The sequence below is a fragment of the Filicampus tigris genome, chromosome 11 (assembly GCF_054856515.1).
Source record: "Filicampus tigris isolate MCC_2025a chromosome 11, RoL_Ftig_1.0, whole genome shotgun sequence".
Lineage (NCBI taxonomy): Eukaryota > Metazoa > Chordata > Actinopteri > Syngnathiformes > Syngnathidae > Filicampus > Filicampus tigris.
In genome coordinates this window covers 13,753,428-13,776,184 of record NC_141227.1, presented here as the reverse complement: position 1 = coordinate 13,776,184, position 22,757 = coordinate 13,753,428, and the positions used below count along the sequence as shown (strand labels likewise).

At 40.8% G+C, this 22,757-nt stretch overlaps 2 protein-coding genes across 4 annotated transcripts; both read right to left on the bottom strand.

Moving 5' to 3' along the window:
• Positions 1-615: 615 nt before the first annotated feature.
• elovl5 (ELOVL fatty acid elongase 5) lies at positions 616-10,920 on the bottom strand. 2 transcript variants are annotated; one of them, XM_086044463.1, is made up of 8 exons: positions 10,781-10,920; positions 7,196-7,259; positions 6,751-6,938; positions 5,067-5,144; positions 4,041-4,212; positions 2,448-2,572; positions 2,057-2,191; positions 616-1,354 (listed from the first exon to the last, which is right to left on the bottom strand). In XM_086044463.1, the coding sequence occupies exons 1-8, from the start codon at positions 10,781-10,783 to the stop codon at positions 1,253-1,255; spliced, it is 867 nt and encodes a 288-aa protein (XP_085900589.1). In that variant the 5' UTR covers positions 10,784-10,920; the 3' UTR covers positions 616-1,252. The 2 variants fall into 2 exon arrangements, with proteins under 2 accessions (XP_085900589.1, XP_085900590.1); XM_086044464.1 differs by lacking the exon at positions 10,781-10,920.
• A 2,110-nt stretch (positions 10,921-13,030) lies between these two features.
• On the bottom strand, positions 13,031-21,591 carry gclc (glutamate-cysteine ligase, catalytic subunit). Of its 2 annotated transcripts, none has more exons than XM_086045585.1 (16): positions 20,928-21,589; positions 20,170-20,282; positions 17,819-18,001; positions 17,529-17,642; positions 17,332-17,390; positions 17,122-17,258; positions 16,890-16,964; positions 15,974-16,090; positions 15,588-15,726; positions 15,395-15,507; positions 15,218-15,310; positions 15,040-15,144; positions 14,872-14,953; positions 14,682-14,791; positions 14,192-14,312; positions 13,031-13,728 (listed from the first exon to the last, which is right to left on the bottom strand). In XM_086045585.1, exons 1-16 carry the CDS (start codon positions 21,075-21,077, stop codon positions 13,547-13,549), a joined length of 1,893 nt encoding a protein of 630 aa, XP_085901711.1. In that variant the 5' UTR covers positions 21,078-21,589; the 3' UTR covers positions 13,031-13,546. The 2 variants fall into 2 exon arrangements, with proteins under 2 accessions (XP_085901711.1, XP_085901712.1); XM_086045586.1 differs by having other exon boundaries at positions 13,558-13,728; positions 14,239-14,312; positions 20,928-21,591.
• Between the last annotated feature and the right edge of the window lie 1,166 nt (positions 21,592-22,757).

Sequence of the window (22,757 nt, the reverse complement as noted above, 5' to 3'; positions counted from 1 at the left end):
TCGGAAGTACGACGTCATCGTGGGTGAGACTTCCTCAGTGAAATAAACCAAGTCGTCTGTCTGCTTGTGTGTCACTGTAAAGACGCGCACTTCCTCTATAAATAAACCACATATACTCAAAACACATTCTTTAATAACATAGTTGATTACTTTCCATTGCTGATGATGTCAAAACACAAAAACTCAAGTCAGGCACAGAGTGTACCAGCATCAATGTGGTGACATTAGCTTTTGCAACCAAATAATCAGGAACATGAAGGCAACGTATCTATGAAAAAACTTCAAATAATGTCTACAAAGTGGTTTTTGCAATGTTGACTGTGATTGTTCCCTTAAAGGGGAAGTCAACCCAAATATATTTCTTTCATGAATATGTTCTTTGCAAACCCACAAGTTGAAACAAGGCATTCTAATTAATATTGCGTTTGTGGGATAAGAGTTAATTCACTCGTCTTTAGCCACTTCTGGGGGCGGCCATTTTGTCACTTCTGTCAACTGAAAATGACATTACAGTTTCTCAGGGCTCAGGTAACGACCATTCACGACTGACTTGTTTTCTGAAGCTGAGCCGTGATTGGTCGTTACCTGAGCCGTGAACATTTGTGATGTCATTTTCAGTCGACAGAAGTGACAAAATGGCCGCCCCCTGAGATGACTTAAAAGGGGTGGATTTTGCTGCTTAACTCATATTCCGCAAACAACAAATATTAATGAGAATGCTGTGTTTCAACTAATGGGCCTGCTGGGAACATATTCTTGAAAAAATATATGTTTGGGTTGATTTTCCTCTCAATAAATGAAATACATAAAGCCCCCTTTTTGCTGAATCACACATTAAAAATGAGTGCCAAGGGATTTGGTTAATGTTTCATATCAGTGTGTCTACTGTGCAACTATTTGACCAGAGCATCTTGCTTGTACTGTCCTGGCTGGCCTCAGCAAAGGACAGACCGTATTTAGAGATTACGCAACAACACAGGCAGGACGCAAGAAGCGTGCTCTTGTTACACGTCAAGGACGCTCCGAAACGCTGCATGCTTCAAATTTACAGCACGCTCATGGGAGCTTTTTGTCTTTGCACCGTGTGCACGGAAGGCCTCCCAAGTCAAATCAGTTTCAATTCAACAAGCAAATACCAGGATGGTGTAGACCGTGGCCTACTAGACTTCACTTTTTCTCTCTGAGCAGCATTGACCGAAAAGCCACGAGTGCCAATGGCGCAAGGTTGCAAGTCGCCAATGGTAATCTAGGCTCAGTTCATCTTTGTTTTGACCTCCGCGTTCCTTTTTGAGTGTCTGTAGGTAGATATGGAAGCACCGTTCTTGAGCTCCTCCCTCTTGTGCTTCTTGTACGTCTGGTGAAGAGCGAAGAGAACAGGATGGTTGTTACAAAGGAGGACAGAAGAGGTGTTTGAAAAAATGTAAATAATAAGAAAAAGTGAAAGGATTTTAATTTAGCATTTGTGTTAGCCTTAGGGTTGCAGGATAGGCTGAGGGTTTGGGTTGATGTTTCAAGCTAGGTTTTTGAGTTTGGTTTCAAAATAACGGGATTTCAATTTAGGGTTAGGTTTTAGGGTTGGGTTTAGGGTTTCGGGTTTTGGTCAGGGTTTCAAATTGTTGACGCGGATCTAAAAAATGTCTTAGCTTTTCTTTTTTTTTACTAGCAGATATATTTTCATTTTTTGTTTTTAAGTTTGACCTATAAAAGCTTGCGCATTACGGATTTTATCGTGCGTTGTAATTTATAGCTATGACGTTTCAGAAAAAAATGCCACCTGATGCTGAACCTAACCATTCTTTAATAAATAGTACAAACTATATTACAAGGTTACATATTATACTATTGTTTTGACTTTATCATTATTATTATAAAAACCTGATGTGCTAGAGGAAAAAACGAGGGCAGACTCGGAATCAGCTAAAAAAAACGACTGACATCTTGGATTAAAAAAAAAAAAAAGTAAACATTTGTTGACCACTAGTGTAATTTGATAATAAAGGGAAAAAAATGGAGTTAATGATTTCAATATATTTTTGTGATATCAGACAAAACTGACCTGAACGTAGAAGTTGGAGAAGAAGACGGTGAGGGTGAGCATGTAAATGATTTGAAAGTAGAGCCATCCGAAGGGCAAGCCACACGGCCAGATGATGGCACACACTGTGTGCAACACTGTTAAGAAGAACTGGATCTGCAGGGGAAACATAACACACATGTACGCGCACACACGCGCCCATACTTCAGTTAGAAGGTGACGAGAAAGACAATATCGATCCAAATCCCAAAATATCTTTAATGGATGCACAAATGTATTTTTCCTTCTCCTGCACTTTGTTTAAGCAGTTCCAAGAATAAAAGGTGATAAACATCTGCTTCAAGGACAGAACATGCTCAAAAGAATTTAACCCACCGGGACGCCTACTAGTTAATGAAGTGGGTGAGTTTACCAACTGGAGCTGCGTGATGTACTTCTTCCACCAGAGGTACGGCCGCACGGCGGGGATGGCTGACAGGCCGTAGTACAAGTACATAACCACGTGGACAAAACTGTTGAGAGTAGGCCCGAAGCAGGCTGGAAGACACACGGGAATAATAATTATTTCACTTTTGTTTTGTACAGATCACCTTCTTTTTTTTTCATGAAAGCAGGGCAGATGCAGTATACAAATCACAGCAATTGGCTCCAACGTTAAATCGGAAGTCAACCCAAACATATTTTTCAAGAATATGTTCCCAGCAGGCCCACTATTTGAAACACGGCATTCTGATTGATTTTGCATTTGTGGAATATAAATTAACCCATAAAGTCCTAAAGGGCCTGGCTCAACAGCTCCCCAAAACCTAAGGTCGTCTTTGGAATTACCCTTGAAAACCTGAAGTTTTCCCAGATATTCAACACCTACAAAGTAATTAATATCTCAGCCCCTGTAGCAGAAAGAAACAATTCCAAAATATTATGAGACCTTAGACATGTGGCTTGCACACAGGCCCGAGTTTATTCATCTTTACTGTTCCAATCGAAGATGTAAAAATAAAGTGTCAGTGTAAGAGAAGCACTGTTTTTAAATTTGAAAATTGAGTGGTAATTACCATCCTCTATTTTGTTACAAAGACGTCGATATTGTCATTGTCTACAAACATACATCTTAACTATATATCACGTGCGACTGGTTCTACTGGTTCAATGTCCACAAGCGCATCGTCTATATCAGTACCGCTACTCATTTCAAAGCTCCCGCGATCGATGGCGTCCGCCATTAAGACTTGAAAGACCGTCACGTATATATTCTGATGCATTTCATTGGTTAAGAGAACAAAAATTGGATAAAAACAGAAAATGACTTATACACTTTCCAGGCTTTAAGGGTAGAAAGACGCAACAGCGCTCCAGGCTTTAAGGGTAGAAAGACGGTCATCCACTCCCATCCTTAATGGGTTAGGCAGCAAAATGCACTCATTTTTAACCATCCCTGGGGCCGGCCATTTTGTCTTCTGTCGAATGAAAATGACATCACACTTGCTCACAACGACCAATCATGACCGACCTGTTTTCTGAATCTGAGCTGTGATTGTTCGTTGTAAGCAGTTGTGATGTCATTTTCAGTCGACAGAAGACAAAATGGCCGCCCCCTGAGATGGCTAAAAACGAGTGGATTAACACTTATTACACAAACGCAATAGTTATCAGAATGCCCTGTTTCAACTGGTGGACTTGCATAGAACATATTCTTGAAAAAAAATGTTTGCGTTGACTTCCAGTTTAAGTAAGTGCTATTATTGAGGGAGCTGTACAGTCTCCTCCAAGTTATGTAGTGTGTATTGAAGCCTTATGACACCAGCCGTAACAGTGCCTATCGGCTTTCATCAGACAGCCTCAACGCTGATATTTCATTCTGGTGCATAGATGCTGTGTCAGAAGCAATATCAGCCATCCATCTGTTTTCCACACCACTTTTACTGGACTTCTTCCCTCCATTCAAAATGGAGAAAGAGTGGAAAAGTTTGGCTATTACACGGTGACGCGGCTTGCCATCACTCACCGTGACCACAGGGGATCCAGTTGATGACAAACCACCAGATGTTGAGCATGCTAACGTGGTGGTAGATGTGAAGAAAGGTGAGCTGGTGATTGTTCTTTCGCAGGATGAAGAAAAAGGTGTCCGTGAACTCAATGAACTTGGAGAAATAGTACCACCACAGCACATGCATGATCTGAAGAGAAACACATAGAAGTTGCTTGCTAATCTGCATGTTATTAACACAAGGATTTTTAGGTATGTCATAAAGAAGAAAAAGAAATGACAGAAGGTGTTGACAGAATGGAGCTTATTCTGTACGTACTTTAGAACGTATAAAAACACACATTGCTACATATCATAGGCAACTTTGAACACCATTTCCATCAGATAGAATGTTAAGTAAATTTGTTCCAAGCCATTATGAAACCCTGTATGATAAATTGTAAATTGTATATAAGGTGCACTTATATAGTGCTTTATTAAAACCTTAAAGTATTTTTTTTTCTTTTTTTTTTTTTCTTCACAATTTATAAGTTTTCAGATGTCTTCACATGCCTGACCTGGGTTTGTCCAATTACATCAAGGATTATAACACACACTATTTATTGTCTTGCTGAAATTTCTAGGTTTTTAGGGGTCATGCACGTGAGCAACCGTATAGCCCGTCCCAGCCATTATAACCATTATACTTTCAATTATGCTATTTACTTCAACATCTGCTTGGTAAAATTAGTATGGAATTATATATTCAATGAATTTAAATGCTCATATTGTACTGAGCAGCCATTACAATTTTCTTCTTTGACATCACTCAGACACATTTATAGTACGAAAATACAAGAAATTCAAACAAAAAAACAACAACACTTGTCTCGTCACTCATGATGGTGGTTTTATTTGACTCAATTTCGAAGCCTGTTTTTCACAAAAGATTTTGGTGGAGCTGCCTGCCAGATTGTGTTACTGTTGGTGTCATTAAGAATAGGGGTGATAGGAAAAAGGAACACGGAGAGCTAGCACATTGCAAGTACAGCATGACTCACTCACCTTGTTATCCACTTCCGGTGCACTGTGTGTGTTCTGGCAGTATAAGTCATAGCTGCTGTGCCACAGAGCAGACACAAACTGAGAAGAAACACGAATGAAGGCATCAGATTAATGCGAACACAGAAATATAAGATGTGATGGCACAAGCATGCATGAACACAAACAATAAGACAGGATCTAATTAGGGTGATATCTTATTTTTAACGGTGACAATGGAAGTATAAGCTATTTTAAAAAATCCATTTTGGACTCTGCGCACATCTCATTTTACATCATCAAATAGTACGTATAGTACAACAGAGTTGATACAAAAAAAGATCAAAGCTTTGCGAGAAAATGCTGGTCGTGATAGCGTGAAAAATAATCTGGTGGCCGTTGGGTTGTTTTCTCAGACCTAAAAAAGAACCGCAAAATCCTTCGTTTCCTCATTTGAATCAGACTTCCTGTGAACAAATGAACTCAACTCAGTTGAAAGTAGATGGAGAAGTGTAATTTAATGCCGAGTCCCCAAATCAATAACGATCAACTGCCTTTGCGGAAGAAGCAAAACCTTCGGCTGGCTGTGATGAATAACTGAATTACCACGTCAGAGCCATTTGTACGCATTTTTTTATTTATTTATGTGTTTACATAACTGTCTGTAGTGTAGCTTGATTGTCTGTTCAAACCACTCGTACAAAATCTCGCCAAATCACTTTGATTGCAATCAAACCGCTGTGTATTTTGATTCTAATCAGTTAACAACCAGGTTTAATCAACCTTAGGCAATGCAGATGGCGAGGCAAGAAGTCAGTCAGAAGAGGCGGGGACACACTTTAGCCTATTGGATGTTGTTTGAAAAATGTTGCTCTTTGCTCTCCACATTTTTTGCATTATCTGATACTGCATAAATCTGACTATGGCAAATAAATTGAGTTTGACAGTTATGTTGTTAGCGCGGCGATATTAGATATAGTAATGCATTCGTTTACTATTTACTTGAAATGGCAGCCATTATCGAGTAACGCATTACCGGCATCACTGATTATATCAACAGTAACTTCAGTTAACAAAAAGACTTAGCTAAAGCCAACAAGGGCTGCTCTTTTCTCTTCTTGCTCTTGCTCAGCAAACAATGTATTACATCATGTGCTTGCGATCAAAGGTGGGCATTCCGTCAGAGAGACGGACCGGTCCGTGACTGGTGGATGCCCATTTTCTGACTTTTTTGGGGGGGACCGACTGACAGACCAACGGACTTCTGACGAACTAACTGACGGACTAAACTGACAGATTAAACTGACAGACTAAACTGACAGATTAACTGACAGACTGCCGATTACAATTCAGTTTGTCACGAAAAATGACCAGCAAAGTTTTATAAAATGCCAACCTCTGGTTACGATAATGACTGAGTGAGGAAGGATGACTCACAAGAAACCCAGGAAGTGATCTTCATGGGTGTGTCTCATGTATTTTATAAGATATTTCTAACTAAATCTCAAACACAATATTGGGTTCCGTGGTTTGGATTCTGGGGTCTGAGCAGGACGTCCTGGAGTCGGTTGCCTGGCGACAAGCCCCGCTGCCGTTATAGTCTGATTGATTTTAGCATGGATTAGAATAATTAAAAAAAATCCATAGTCCACACACTGAGTATGTAATATAATTACGTCTTCAACAGTTGCCCTGACGGCTCGTTTACCTGGTAGAACATGGCCAGCGACAGGAGCGCAAGGCTCATGTTGTACACCACGAGGAGGCCTTTGCACGAGAACGCCTGCCTGTGTCTCATGTACTTGGGCCCCGTCCACACCACCACAAGGTACACAATGGTGACGGCAAGAGTCGGCGAGTAGTTGTCAAGCAGCAGCCAACCCCGCACCCGCTGATCTGAAAGAATATAAGGTCATAGGTCAGAACATGAATGAAATTAAAAACGACCTACCAACATAACTCCCCATTCATTTTACCATCTGTATTTAAAGCGGAAGTCAACCCAAACATATTTTTTGTGTTTGTTTTATGTTCCCAGCAGGCCCACTAGTTGAAACACGGCATTCTGATCAATGTTTGCGTTGACTTCCGCTTTAAAGTTGCATTTTAATTCAACCAAACTCCCAAAGTGACAATACTGTATTGTGACATACCTCTGGGACCCAACCATGACTCCAGAAAGATGTTGAGTCTTTGATCCAAGGCCTCCATTGTCACCTGAAAGTCATAAAATATCAACAACAGGTAACAAGTCTAATGTTAAAAAGACAAATTATGAATTATGAGCCTGTACACAAACTAGCGATGGTCCGCGTGATGGTACAAACACAGAGGGATTACAAACGTCGATCTGAGTTATTGAACCGATACCAAGTAAATACAGGGCCAGTATCTCTGATACTGATACTTTTCTATAATTAAGGTAGATGCATCATCAAATTGCTAAAACTTAATTTATTTTCATGACCTTTAAGTGTTTTTATGATGTTTCTTTTTTTTTAACAAATGACAAAGTTGCTTGGCAAACAGCAAATTCCCGCCTTTCTCCTTACATTGTATAGAGATTTTTTTTACTGAAACTGAAACTACTATATCGTTCTTGTCACGCTAGTATCAATCCGGTATTGATACTGTTGATATTTAGATCGATCCGCCCACCATTCCTGGTAATTTGACAGGAATGACAACAAATTTGTCTAGGGTCAAAGTCTCACACTTTTTCGACCTAAGTGTTGTTTTCTGGTTTCCAGTCCTCTCTGTATTTTTGCTCCCAAGACCTTGCGCCACCATAGCAGAATTGGACGGCGGCGGCTGCAGAGGTTGCAACAGTACCTCGACCAATAACATAAGCGGATTCTGTATCGTCATATTAGTGTATGAATGTGCTGTAAACTCATTGGTCACAGAGCAGGGGATGTCCTACGACCGTTACCGTAAATTGTCATAATAGGAAACAGTTGTTCATCAATTCCATTGACATTTCACGGACTATTTTTGACTCTCGTGATATTACGCGACAAAGTGCGCCCCGTTACAATTCAATACGGAACCGCAATACTTACATTTCTAAATACGGGACGATTCAGGTTTTCAAGGGACGGTTGGCAACCCTAGTTACAGTATTACTACTGCTGACATTTCTACCATTGATGTGATGTCACAATTCTATTCAGTATCCAGCCACAAGCAATTTGCACAATACTTACAAAGCCTTCCTCGTATGCTTGGACACAAAACTCCAGTGCACTATTGTCTCCAGCTACACGCTCACATCAACACAGCTCCATTTATTACATTTATTATTTTTCAACATAGAGGAGCTTACAGTCTGCTTGGCTCATGACAGATTTGTGCGGGTCAGGGACCATGTTCAGATTAAAATCACAGAAGGGTTAAACAGATTACAGCAACCTTGGATGAAGCGACACAAACATGCATTGACGGTTATCAAATTCAGCGAAAACATGAAAATTTAATCCGCATGCGTCCTCTGCACAGTCATATGACATTGAAATATCTCCAGCCTCACCGATCGGTAGGAGTGCACCAGTGACTTTGTTTCCGTGCTTTTAGACAATGTATTTATAGTCTTCTATGGTCATTGGTTAACTACTCCTCATAGGCCCTTTCCAGCATGTTATGACAGCTGTATGGCCCGTAATGACTTGCATTTCTGGCACAAAACATGGCCTGTATATAATGATCATGTCCTGCATAGCAATCAGACCATATTTAATGTGATCATAATGACATCTGAGGATGTCTCTACATTTTAATAGACAATATTATTAGTATTTATGTTCAATGTACTGTACACTAAAATCCAGATATTGTAAGTCACATCTCCATTATCCATCTGCCCATCCATTTTCTGCAGAGCGTTTCTTTATTTGAGGGTGAGCTAAAACCTATCGTAGTATCCAGTAAACAATAGGCATTAATATGAATAAGTAGCGACGACACACTCCTTTTGAGCTGCAAGATAATGGTCATGTTTTCCATTGTTTGCCTCTGCTGAGACTGTTGTTGCTGCCAAACATGGCCGCCACGTATGTCCATGCATTGCCTTTGATGGGAACGTCGCCCCTGCCAACATGGCCGCCACGCATGTCTGTTAGCCAGCTCTCGTCTGTTCTGTACACCTGTGACAACAGTCTGTGTTAATTGTACCACTGTACCTGTAAACAGTGGTTCTGGAATCAAGAGACTTTGACTAGACTTTGACAACTACTACTACTACAACTACTACTATTAACTAACTGCTACTGGAGAAAGGGGCCTTTTAAGTGGACTGGGCACTATTCTATGTCCATTAAATCCAGAGTTCGTTGGTTCTGGGTCCGTTACCTCACGGTTCCAAATTAGCACTCAGTATGGCTCCCTTGAAAGTGAAAGCTGAAAAGTGTGTGTCCACTCAGCTCTTGCTGGTTAAGTAAGCCTTCTTCAGTCATCGCTACCAGAGCTGCCATCAGGGCTTTAAAGGGGTGATGAGGGGCAAGAAACCCCAAAGAGCACTACAAAGCACTCACTAGGCCACACCATTTAAACTTTTAATGGCACGACGCACCAATGGACAACAGCATGTGTAAATGTTTGATTAATTTAACTTGCTTCATTTAATTTAATAAAAGTAGTTCTTTAAATGTTTTCATATTCCTGTTTTTTGTTTTTTATGTGTTTAATTCTTTTTTTGTTTTGTTCTAGGATGTCGAAAATTCTGTGTTGGTGCTTTGAAGGCATTCAAAGGCAACACAATTATTGTATGTTAAAATGGGCCTGTTATTCAAATACATTGATATTACACTGTATATTGTACTATGTATGAATAACCTACAATTAATATTATATTTTAAGTAAAAAAAATAAATGTAGGACCAGATCAGTTGTAAGTTTTTTACTTCCTCTTTCTCCTTTTGAACATGTAAACTGTGCCAAAGGTTAAAATTTATTGCCACTTTCTTTTATTTTATATAAATCTTTTCTGTTTATATGTGAGGCTTCAGCCTAAGGGTTTTACAAAATGGATGGGTGGATGTTTACATGTTCAAATAAAGCAATCAATCACTCAATCCAAATCAACAATGCAGTGCTATTTTCTTCCTTAGTGGCATTTCCATTCATTCCAATGGGAAAGTTGATACAACAGATCTGACTTAAGAACGTTGTCAATAGACAAATTGAACTTTTAAGTCAAGGCAGTACTGCACACAATTTTATTGGAAACAAACTTCAAAGAAGGGTTTCATCTGAAGTGCAAAAAAAAAAAAACACAGAATCTCAAGCTCAAGTTGAAGATGCTACCAATACTAAATGTTTATTTCAAATTGAATGATTACGTCAATTAAATTACATTTTATCACACTGGAGACTATGCTGAGCTAATAAAGTATGTATAACTAGTTAATAGTATGTAACTCGCATCACTGTCACATTCTGTTTCAGCAATCACCCCTGGCAACAACGTAGAAAAATTGATTAGTAGTTGTCACTGGACTTTTTTGTCCACTTTTAAGTGTTGAGACATACATGAAGCAAAATAACTATGAAGTCAAGTGGCGTTCATTGACTAAGCAATGCAACATGCACTTTCCTGACAAGTTAACATGACAGCACTGAGCGTCATGCTGCACAACACACCCACACGCGATTGTTAACGCATCTCACACAGGATTCAGAACACACGTCGCGGCTTTAACCATCAGCTCAAGTGACAAATTGTGACGACGATTAGCACTCACCATAAAAGTCACAGCGCCCACGGACAGACATGAAAGTGGACGCGACACGGACTGTGGACTCTCACTCTCTCACTCTCACTCTCTCTCTCTCTCTCTCTCTCTCTCGCTCTCGCTCTCGCTCTCTCTCTCTCTCTCTCTCTCCTTTATTTAGGAAGAAAATAAATGGTGTTTAACCGTGGCTTGCGGGCCAGCGTGGAGCATTTAAGAAAATATAAGGGTGGGGTATTACGAATAAACCAGGACAGCGCGCACGCACGCACGCACGCACGCATACGCTGAAAGTGGCAGGACTACAAAGATGGCGGAATTATTGTACTGTATCGTCAGGAGTTTCTGTCTAGGCACTATTTTCAATATGGCAATATTATTGCAAATCAAATGAAAAAAATATTTAATTTAAAATATGTTATTTAATAATATAGGAAACACAAATATTAATCAACTCGCTTTCATTTGATAGACTTAAAAGAACAGCATGGACTTTTAAATTGGGGCGGCAGGAAGACCTCAGTTTCCTGTGTGGAATACCATAATTAACTAATTGGATGGACTTTATATGCTTGTATTCAAATATTTCTGGAATGCGTGTGGAATTAAACAAGAAAGTCTTTTATTATCTGCTTTAGTCATTCATTTTAATAATACATAAATCTGTTGGTATTTGGTTAGTTGTTGATTAATCGATTAATTGTTGCACCACGAATCTGCCTATATTTCTGATCATTTGTTTATGAGCAAGCCGTTGTGAATTTTGCTAAATTGTGTTGTCACAATACAGATCAGCCATTTTCAGGCAACGGCCAGAAAATGCTGTTTGAGACATGTCTTGTTAAAGCCAATTGCTATAAGCAGAGCTGCATTATGTTTTGCCAAATACACAGCTAAGTGTATGTTAAGATAAATCCGTTTAAGCTTCTGATAAGCGGCCCATATAGCTCGGTGAAGATGCCGTGCGTGTGTGTTTGGGGGTTGTCAAGGTGTCCGCTGCATGTGCCATGTGCATAGATCTGCACGCTAATGGACAAAAGTATGAATGACCTCACTCCTCAAGTGAAAATACTTTTATTGTTTTACTTAACCCCCTCCCCCCCACAGCCTGGACGACTCTCCACTTCAGAAGCCGCATGCCTCGTTCGTATTGCAGGTGAAGTTTTTTGTTAGGAAAAGAATCATGAAAAGAAAAACAAAAAGGAATAACGTGTGGTATCACCTGCCGGCATATGAACTCAAGAGTACAAGTTTGCCTAAATTTAAAACCAAGCCCACAGCTAGTCTGCGTCTTATCTTTTTAGGTTAGATGATCGGGAGCAATCGAATCAAGGTACAAATGGTGACATCATTTGGACATTTGCCTTTCTTTGTGCCCTTTCTAGCACATGCCCTGCTAGGTTGTCAGGGTGACAAATAGCAAATCGAAAGCTAGTGCCTATTTGGCCAAAATAAACATTTGCTAGGAACAGGTCCATCAGCTGAAGATTGGGTGATGATTTGGTCAGGTTTGGTCTCTTGCTGACTGCTTCCATCTAGTGGATGAAAAAGGCTCAGCATTACAGAAAGGGCAAAATTAATAAGCTGCATTATTTGTCATTCTAATGGGATGTTCTTTTATGTTTGAAGACGAAGTTAACTGCTTGTTAAAAATATTTAATATTAAATATATTAATATTGCGGCTCACTTTTTTAAGAAGCTGAGCCATAATTGGTCGTTACCTACCTGAGCAACTGTGATGTCATTTTCAGTTGACAGCAAATGGCAAAATGGCCGCCCCCTGACATGGACAAAAACAGGTGGATTTTACTGCTTAACTCATATTCCACAAATGCGTATTAATCAAAATGCCGTGTTTTGACTAGTGAAATCGTATAGAACATATGGTAAATAATTTTTTTGGGTTGATTTCCGCAGTAAGACTACTTAAAGGTCTTTTTCAGCACTCTCAACATGTTACTACTCCCCTGTAACAGTTAAGCCTAAAGTCATTGATGGGGGTGCCAGAAAAGTCTGTTAGTTCAGTTTTAGGATTCACCCTCGTTCGGTTTGTTACTTTTATTGTGGATTTTGAGTGGGTTCCCGCAAAAGAAAAAAAGATTCATGACCAAACCCCTGCAACAGGGAGCATAAAATGGATTTGATGTTCAGACATTATGCCAAATTGTGAGCAGTCACTTAAATGACAATGGTACTTACGCAGGTCGCTACGGGGGAATAATCTTTCCAAAACAAACAAACAAACAAGTAGACGTGTCGGATCTAATTAACAGATTTAATTGAAGCAGCATCACAATGTAAACCACCCCCACTTGAATGCCTGCGACTACAATTCAGAGGAAAGTAAAAATAGGACATCTTGGTAGACTCAAACAGAGCTTGTCTCCAATGTCAAAGAAAGTTCATACAGATACAGTGACACAAACACACAGCACGGCACGCTGTGCTAATGTTGCAAAGAGCACAAGTACAGTATCAACAGCAGTGATGAGGGAAAACTACTGTACAACTCTTTGCTGCATTTACATTGTCACTCAGAGATTTCCAGAGAAAAATAAATACACAATTTCTATGACATATCTTGACCATGTCTTAACCCTATTAAAATAATTTCCAGTCATAAAAATCTGATACAGTATATGTACAGTACATAAGATTGCTGCAGATGTGTTTTTTTAAAACAATGTCTTATCATATTTTAAAAAGTGGACTGATTTCAAGTTGAGCCACATATTTGGTCATTGTCTTATACAAGTTGCTGTGGCAAGTGAGGTTTCTCACTTAACCTTGTTGACTGGATTCCCAATGAGCTCTGGGCATTGATCTTGGCCCCTGGCAATCTTGTTGCACCTCACAAAGAGATCGTAGTTGATCTTGTCGCTGATGACACTGTCCTGCTTGTACTCGGGATGCTTGGCCACAAACTCCCGCATCCACTTAGCCATCGTCATCAGCTCGCCTGAACAGCAAAACAGAGTGAGAGGCTTTTTGACCAAGATTACACTGGTCAACCTTTAATTAGAGATGGCTTCATGTGACTCTAAACATATTTTTGACACTGATTTAAAAAAATGTCTACTTTATTCCACGCATATCAGCTTTTTGAGATACTGCACATTCATTTTTGGACCTATAAAAGCATGCACAATAGGGATACATTGTAATTTGTAGCTATGATGTTTCAGAAAAAAACTCCACCTGTTTCTGAACATAACCATTAATTCATAAATATTACAAAATAATACATTACTATATTACATATTATTATTATGAAGATGTATGTGCCAGAGAAAAAATAAGGGCAGATTTGGAATCAGCACAAAAAAAGTATATTGAAAAGTATACTTGCATCACTGATTTACTTTTTTTTAATTTGTTGACCAGTTTTACACTTGTAGTACAGCTTTGTGGTTAAAATCTACCTGAGGCGCGCTTCTTGATAAGCTTCAGGTAATTCAAAATGGTGCACCTGGTGTCCACGTCAACCTCCATGTTCTCCAGATAGCAATTAAGGATGGGAATGAGCCCTTGAAAAACTCCCTCCTAGTTATTCAAAAAGGAAGAACCAATCAGGAGAAGCTACAGCAACACGGGATCACCATGTTCAATATACTTCCAGATTTACTGTAATAATAATAATAGTAATAATAATAATAAACAGCAGCAGAACTCAATAAACAATCTATTTGTGGCTCCAGAAATGGTTATGGCCCTTCCAAGTTCAGACAGAGTATAGCATGGCCGTAAGGTGCAGTCGACGAGCCCGTTTATGAGCCGGATTACCACTAATGCGCATGTGCGTTGCAGACTGGCATACAGCCAGCGGGAGACGAGGCATTTTCGAGAGAAAAAAAAAAAAATCTATAGCTCTATATTCTACAGTCGTGTCTTTCCATGGGAGCCGACCCTTACTTTTCCATTGATGATAGTATCGATGCTCATTAGCGCGTACTCCTCGTTAGCTCCGTCCGTCTCCAAGCCGTTCTGGGCCGAAGAGGTGCCGTCCAGGCCTGGGTTGCATCCTGCTTGCGGACGCATGCGTTAATGTGTGACTGCGCCCCACTGAACACACCTTAAATATCACGCTGTCCTTGCAGGTCACCTTTGAAGATGTCCTTTCGGAAGTAGAACATTCCCTCCTGCACTGCGTTCCTCTTCTGTGCCACTTTCAAGTTTTCATCCACCTGACGATGGAAAAGTCAGCATGAGAGCACAAATAAAGAGCAACCAGAACCTAAATGCACTACTTCAAACTAAAACATCTCTTCACCTTGGATAAAGGGATGAGGAAGTCCAGTTTGTAGGACAAGATCACTCTGGTGAGCAGGACGACAAAGACAACATAGGCTGCGTTCTCGAAATCAGTGAGCTGCACCTGAGAAGCCAAACAAGTCCCGTGTCAGTCACCGTCATTTCAAACACACCAGACGTGAAGCTGCACTACTAACCTCCATTGGGCGGAACTCAACTCTCCAGCCAATGTCCGAGTTGGGAGGAGGTGGTTTGAACCTCATCGTCTGCCAGTTGGTTGACTGAATGTTCTGTCAAACATTACCAAGGAGAGTTTACGTCTCAAGTACGACAAAGGTCAGCCCCTTGTTTCGCCGCGGGCGCAATAACCTCACCTCAAAGTGGTCCGACTCATTCTCGTCGTCCTGGTGCAGCTTCTCCTCATAGATGCACAGCGGATCTCGGATAAAGAGGTGAGCAATGTGCTGGGCCAGCAGCTTGTCAATTCCTACAGGAGATTGCCATACACTCACTGGAGTGCAATTTACTTCAAGACTACAGTTTACACCGCACGTGTATATTTAATACCTGCAGCCAGCAGCTGATTGTAGATGTCCTCATCTATCGTCAAATCTATGTCGTTATACCTGTCGCCGCATTTCGACAAGTAGCTGTCGATGGAGTCGTATCTTGACTTGAAGATTCTATATTTGTCGTTTTTTAAAGGCTGCAATGGAAAAACAAGCGGTTATAAACTTTTTCCATGATCTGTTGCTGTGATGAATGTTAAGTCTTTTAATGATGACTGATTCTACTTCTTTGACATTTACAGGACAACAAATCAAGGACAAAACTAAATGAATGCAACAAATATTACAGGATTCTTGATCATGAAAAAACATTCAGCACCACTGACGTGATTTCATGAGAGAAGTGCAAAGTGTAGCAAGCAGCACGTAGTCTGTTTGGCTCACCTTGAGTCCGCGTTCCTCCTGTGTCCGGTCATCCACTGAGGCAGAAATAACCCCCCAGCGACAATCGATGTCCGACACGTGGCCTCTGTAGAAGGGGGAGGCCGCGCTCAGAGCCATCTGCATGCACACAGTCGTAATAGTGCTCAGCGGTGGCAGCGTTTAAATCATTAGAGCCACAATACACTGTTGATGCCGATGGGGATATTGGTTTCAAGCAAAAGTACAGCGAAACCTTCAGAGTTGTAACATTTATGGTTCAAATCGATCAGGAAAATATCCCTTCAAATATTAAAACTTAGTTTAAAGCCTCATCGTGCACATCAGCAAACCTTGTAGGAATCAGCTCCATGGGTGCGTTTTGCTTTGTTGTTTTTTGGTGCGTAATTCCACTACAACAGTGGAAATGGGACTTTGACAATAGAATTGCAACAACGACTGCTTATTAGGCTCATCCAGCAAGGCAAAATAGAAGAAAAGACAGATTCACGTCCGTAGGCAAGCGATCTGGCGTATCCCTCAATAGCAACTGCATGGTGGGTGCAAGAGACAGCCCAGTCAACAACTTGACGTCACATCCACTCCTAGCATGGTGCCGGGCATTAAAATTACCCCGAGGCATTATTTTGGAAAATACAAGATTAGACACAAAATGGGTACACCAGATATTTATCACACTTTACAATATTGCTCCGTTTTCCCATCAATACCTCAAAATGGGCCACGGGAGGTACACTTTGAATTACATTTCTAAACTGTGGCATTCCTGTATACTACCGGTACTTTACATTCCACACCGCCCCTTAATAAACTTAACTTAGTTGAATTGAAAGTTAAACACACATTATTGTAAGATCAAAGACGGCTATAAAGTTGAATAAATACAACTATGTGGCACACTCTCCCTTTATTTACTCACCACGATTGGGCAGAATGTCGCGAGCTGGTCATAAAGATATCGCGCCTCGTCGATGCTGCAAGCTTGGAAAGTAACCTGCAAAATATAATAAACGTTGTAAAGACGTACATTTATGGCTGGATTATAGCCGGCGTCGCCGCTACCAGACCGGATTGCACCATTTTATCTCTGACTGATAAAAAGCAAAGGGCGGTTTCAGATGTCGCGTCGGCTGCATGGACATGCTCGCTACCTGCAGGCAGCAGTTGCCCATCCCAAAGCCCATGGCGTCCATGTAGATGTGGTCAGGCAGAGCTGCCCTTGCCGACTCCCCATCATCTCCAGTAAACTCCTCCACGAATGGAGATGGCGTGCGTTTGTCTTTGAATACTGAAACACAATTTTGCTTGGTTTTTACAACTGGGATCAGAAATGACATCACGGGAGTATCGCTGAGACTTACTTGGTACGTTGATTGCAACTTTCTCTCCGCGTCTGTGACGTATGTTCCTGGTGAGGGTGCTGAAAAAGCAAGTCCACAAACAGTGTCGTGCACCACAGTACAGCACAAAAAAAAACATTACAACACCTGTATTATCATCAACATCACAAATCAGTAAAAGTACTGGAATACAAAGAATTAAGTTAGTTGGTGCCTACCTGAACCTTGGGTGTGTATTGATGGCTTCGTCTGGGAAAAACAGTGACTTTGATGCGCCGCTCTCAACAGGCGTTGGCGGGTACTCGGGCTGCGTGAAACCAGGGCAACCCAGCCTAATAGACAAAGACAAAAAGGTAGGAAAGCAGTAAATATCATCAGCATTGTAATGTTACTTTAATACTAAGCATGCTGTTAAAGGTCAGTCAAACCTAAAATGTTCTTTACAGGAGTATGTTTTATGCAGGCCCACTATTTACTTTTTAAAAATCCCCGTCTTGTATGTTTGTACCTTGGAAATGAGGTGATTGTGCATAGCATTTCATTTTGGTTGAGGACAGAAGAAGCCTCTCGTCGTCTCTTCCCCATGTTGCCCTCCACAGTGTTAAACTCAGACATGGTGCCACCATACGGCTGCCCTGGAGTTCCTTCTATCATGTAGCTGCCATATTCGGGCCTCCAAAGCGTGGGGTGGCTGCACAAACAGAGAAAAGACACAAATCGTTCCGTTGAAATGATCAGAGATCTCAACTGACCGCTCCTCTTTCAGCTTACGTCAGCCAGAATTTTGGCGGGTCGAGAGTACGCATCTGACTTGTGTGAGGGTGCCAGAGGGGCAGTAATGAGGAATGTCGGGCTCTACTATTCTCATTGCCACCAGGATTTCCCCTGGTGAAGCTGGCAGCAGTTTTAGAGCAATGCCCTGGACAATATGGAAAGCACAAACAGGCAGACTTGTACAAAGTACTCTTGCGTGGTCTTCCTCTGGAAAGTAAGTTGGGATTGTGCCTGAAACATTCCAAACGATGGGCGGGGACGGTCTGCCAAGCAGATGTCCATTCAACATGAGAACAGTATAGCCTTCCATTTTTTTATTTATTTATTTTTTTTTGGTGGGAGTACTTAACTGTCAAATGATGCAGCAGCAGTTCAGCCCATAAAGATTTGGCTTGAGGACCAGAGAGGGAAGGTTCGAATCGCACAGTAAACCAAATACAGGAATGTTGTGGGAGGGATGCGATCCGATTCCTGAGTACTTTTTTGTTGAGGTGTACATTAGCAAGAAACATCCATCCCCTCGTCTGCATGACTGTATAATCTATTTTTGCATGTGGATTAGAGGTGTATGCGTGTAATGCGTGTGGCTAAAATAAAGCACTGTATAGAGGTAATGGCCTCTCCTAGGATTCCATTAAAGACAATATATAAATTTATTTTAGGTCGTTAAAGAGCACGCATTGACATGAGACCAAATGGGCTGCTGCAAATTAAAGTTATCACCATGTTTTAAATTGTTGAAACAGAGTGTAGTGTCACATTTTCAGAAGCGCTTTTAATGAAAGTATTTTCAAATATACATTTTCAACCTCCGCATCAGAAACCCAAAGCTTATTTGGTCATTTTCTATAAGCGACACGACGTTGCTGCACACAAAAGGTGCAGCATACGTCAAGCGTGAGATATGTTGAGCTTTACAATAATATGGAAGGTGGAGCCTAGAGACTGGAACTGATACGTCTGGAGTAAGCCACAAAGACGTGCACATCTGCAAGTAGTTCTGGGGATACAAAAAACACATGCTAAAATCCATAGAAAAGAATTTAAGGAATACTGAGAGGATTAAGCCCATTGAGTTCAACACAACACAGTTAGAACCTTCCTCACAGTGAGCCCCCTCTGCTGAAACAGGCGGGGTTAACCACTTTTTGAAAGAGCATAGCCAACAGCCACATTAAAAATGGCCAAACTGCTCAAACCTGCATTTTATTGACTTTTCCAAGTTTCCTCTTTAGGCAGGATGGGGCCCGTGTTTGGGTGTGACAACAATGACCTGAGAATAATACTCCAAGGCTACTGTTTCACTTATATTTCACTATGTACTCTATTTGGAACACAGAATCAATAGGTTTTACAGTCTTTTGTAGTGGACCCTCCAATGTCAAACGCTCCAAATGTTGAGCTCAAACACAATGGAAAAGTGTGCCTTCAAATTCAAAGACAACTTGGGAGTTCAAACCATCATTATGCGGCACATCAGTGAGTCTCGCGGTTATTTAGTAGGTAAGTGCACCTCTCCACCAAAGGTGATTTGATACGATTCTTGATACATGGGGTACGCTACGATTTAAAAATGTAGCGATTCATTTCCGATTCGGTGGGATTTGATATGGCACGGCTGTGGCTTTTGTCATGTTTATCAATATGCAACAACATGTAAAAGCCGAAAGTATCCAATTCAATTCAAAGAAACAACACATCATTAGCATTGTCAGAATAATTTATATCCGGTGTCTGTCTCTCAAATGTCCTGTTATATGGGGCGTGTTATAATAGTTCTCTACTGAATACGTTTTCTTCTTTGCAGCACTACCACAAGAGTACAATTGACAAGACCGAATATGTGAGAATAACCTTAGAATAGATTTATGAGTCTAATTTGTTCTGTGACAGAGCTGAAAACTCAATTTACTCCAAGATTTACTTTTGCCTGAAAAAGAGAAACTTTTTGTAATGTGTTTTTAGTTAAGACACGTTAACATGACAGTTGTGCATGCAAACACAATGTACATGAGAAACACAAGCAGTCATGGGTTTGGCTGCAGGGCAAAGTTTCCTGACGTAGTCTGAGCTGTTGTAACTTACTTGGGATTTATCTTTTCACCTTGGCCTTGGAGGGTATCCAAAACGTCACCACTATTCAACACCAGTCGAACCTTCTCATCCTTGTCATCCAGTTCCACCAACATGTACTCCACCTACGAGTACACAAAATACTCTGATCAGTACTGCATGACAGCACATTCATCATATTTTCACTCCGCCAGTCACCCAACTCATGAAAGTGTGTACGCGTTTCCTTGACTTTTGACTCAGCTACACTTGTAATCCCCTGTCTCAAAGAGGGCTTCATCTATAACAACAGCATTCCACATTGTTTGAAATCATATTCCACATGACAGATCAAAGTTAGCGACAGACAAATGCTGAGCATACTTTTATTGATTTAGGTGCTCCGTTAGTTATACAAGCTCGGCAAGGCGCAATTGTTTTTATTGCCGTTGTAGTATGACAAAATTCGTCTTTTTTCAAGAGTTTTTTGGGTCATGGGTCAAAGGAATACAACATCAAAGCTTGAATGTTCAAGGACCCTTGTGCGGGGCACTATTGTATGGTATTCTCATTATGGTTTTAATAGCTTTGCTCACTTGACAATGTGTAAATAATACACACAGACAGCACAAATAACGCGCTGCCTTAAACTCATTACAGCACTCCATATGGAACACATGACTACTGTCAGTGCGTCTGGAAAATGCCCTCCCCCTCAGCCTCCAAACACTAAAGCCAAATCAACTGCAGTCTATTTGCTCTCAAAAATAAATAAAGAATAAATGTTTTACCTCATCGCCCCATTTGAGAACGTCCTTCTGCCGGTCCTTCAAATTGTTGTAAATATTGACAAATTGAATGATGCCGTGTTCTCGGATGTGATCAGCATTCTTCTTGGTATTTTCCCAGGTAAGCGGGGAGCCTTGAGTCAGTAAGCCCATCTCGCAGTCACTCGGTTAGGGTGAGAGGGAGGCGACGGCCGCTTGCCTCGCTGCCTTCTCCGGCTAACTTTCACGCCGAATGCTCGCTAGCTAGCTCGTCTGTCCAACTTGTGCCCAGCTAGCGTAGAGTCGCACACCCGAAAACTAAACCAGCACGATTATCCTTAATTTGCTCTTCGAGATAGCACAGGTTGATTAGGTTGTCTAAACGTGTCGTCCAATTCGATGATCCCCTCTTGAACTAAAGTTGTTCCCCAGAAGAAGCAAAAAGGGGCCCCTGCTCATCACCTGCTAATATCTGCTTAGCCAAAAAACACGCTGCGTATAAACGATGCTCGCCGAAAGCACTCTGTGGCTTTTTCTTACACTTGCCTGCTCGTTTGGGCTCGCTTGGGCGCTTTTAAAATGTGCACTACTGTTGTGGGTTGAACCAGTTTTGCCGGTGCTACCGAACCAACCTCCTTCAACAGAGTACGCTCACTGTCATAATGGACGCCCCCCCCCCTCACCGCACCTCGCGCATGACGTCACTGTGACTCAGCATTCTTCCAGACGCTATCGGATCCTATACCACCTGTTACCCATACGGAAAAATAGGAATTTAGATGGAGTTCAGACTCTTTGGTGGTGTGAGGGTTACATTTAGTTAGACTGATACTGAAGTAATTTGATAGAAGCCAATTTCAAATTTCCAACTTTCCCCCTCGTCATTATTTTCACAGAAACACTCCACCTGTCACAATTTGATACAGATGCAGAATTTTCTTTTCCAACAGTTCAAATTCTATCTCTTGTTGTTCATCAACCTAATATACTGTACTCACATTTTATTCATAAATTCAATAATATCTTGCCCCTATTCATGCCTGGTGTAATCTCTCTGGAAGACAGTAAACAAAGCATGACACAGCAAAGGATGATCACAGGAGTGTTGCATAGTGCTGAGAAAACATCTGACCCAAATACCACTGTGGCTTATTTAATAACAAAATGAATTGCCCCTTGATTAGGTGGCAACAGGTCCAGTTTGTTGCCAACTTCTCATCAAAAGTCAGCAGGGATAGAATGAAGAAACAGTACAGAAAATAGATGGACTAATTTACAGAACAGGCAGTATCTTGTTGTTGTTGTTTTATTTTTGTTTTTTGTTTGTTTGTTTGCTATACTTTGGTAAGTATTGCAATCCTCTTTAAATGCACACACGTCTTCTTGGATGAAGCTGGATAAAGCAAAAGCAGTGTTAATTTTATGTCAACAAAACAAACATACAAACTTGTATCTTAGGTCTTACAGTAAATGACAAATGAGCCAAAAACGATGAAGACAAACCCTGGAACTGGTTATTCCCCAACAGAGGTGGGGTCCATATATATGATAAACATCCAGTGGCCAAAGAGCATTTGTTCTACCTGCTATGAAATTCTGAAACAAATATGATCTCAAAGGACCTGCTGTAAAAAAGCCCCACACAAATATAACAAGCATCACACAAATGTTCATGTAAAATGCTTAGTCTTCACTTTTTCAAAACGGAAGAGAGCATGAGAAACTGATTATAATGCTTGCTCAGTAGGGAGGGGTGGGGCTTACAAGATAAGCAAGATCAGGTAAAAATATTTAGATAAGACAGAGGACTCAAATTTCCACAAACAAACAACGAACTCAAGAACTCAATCTTGA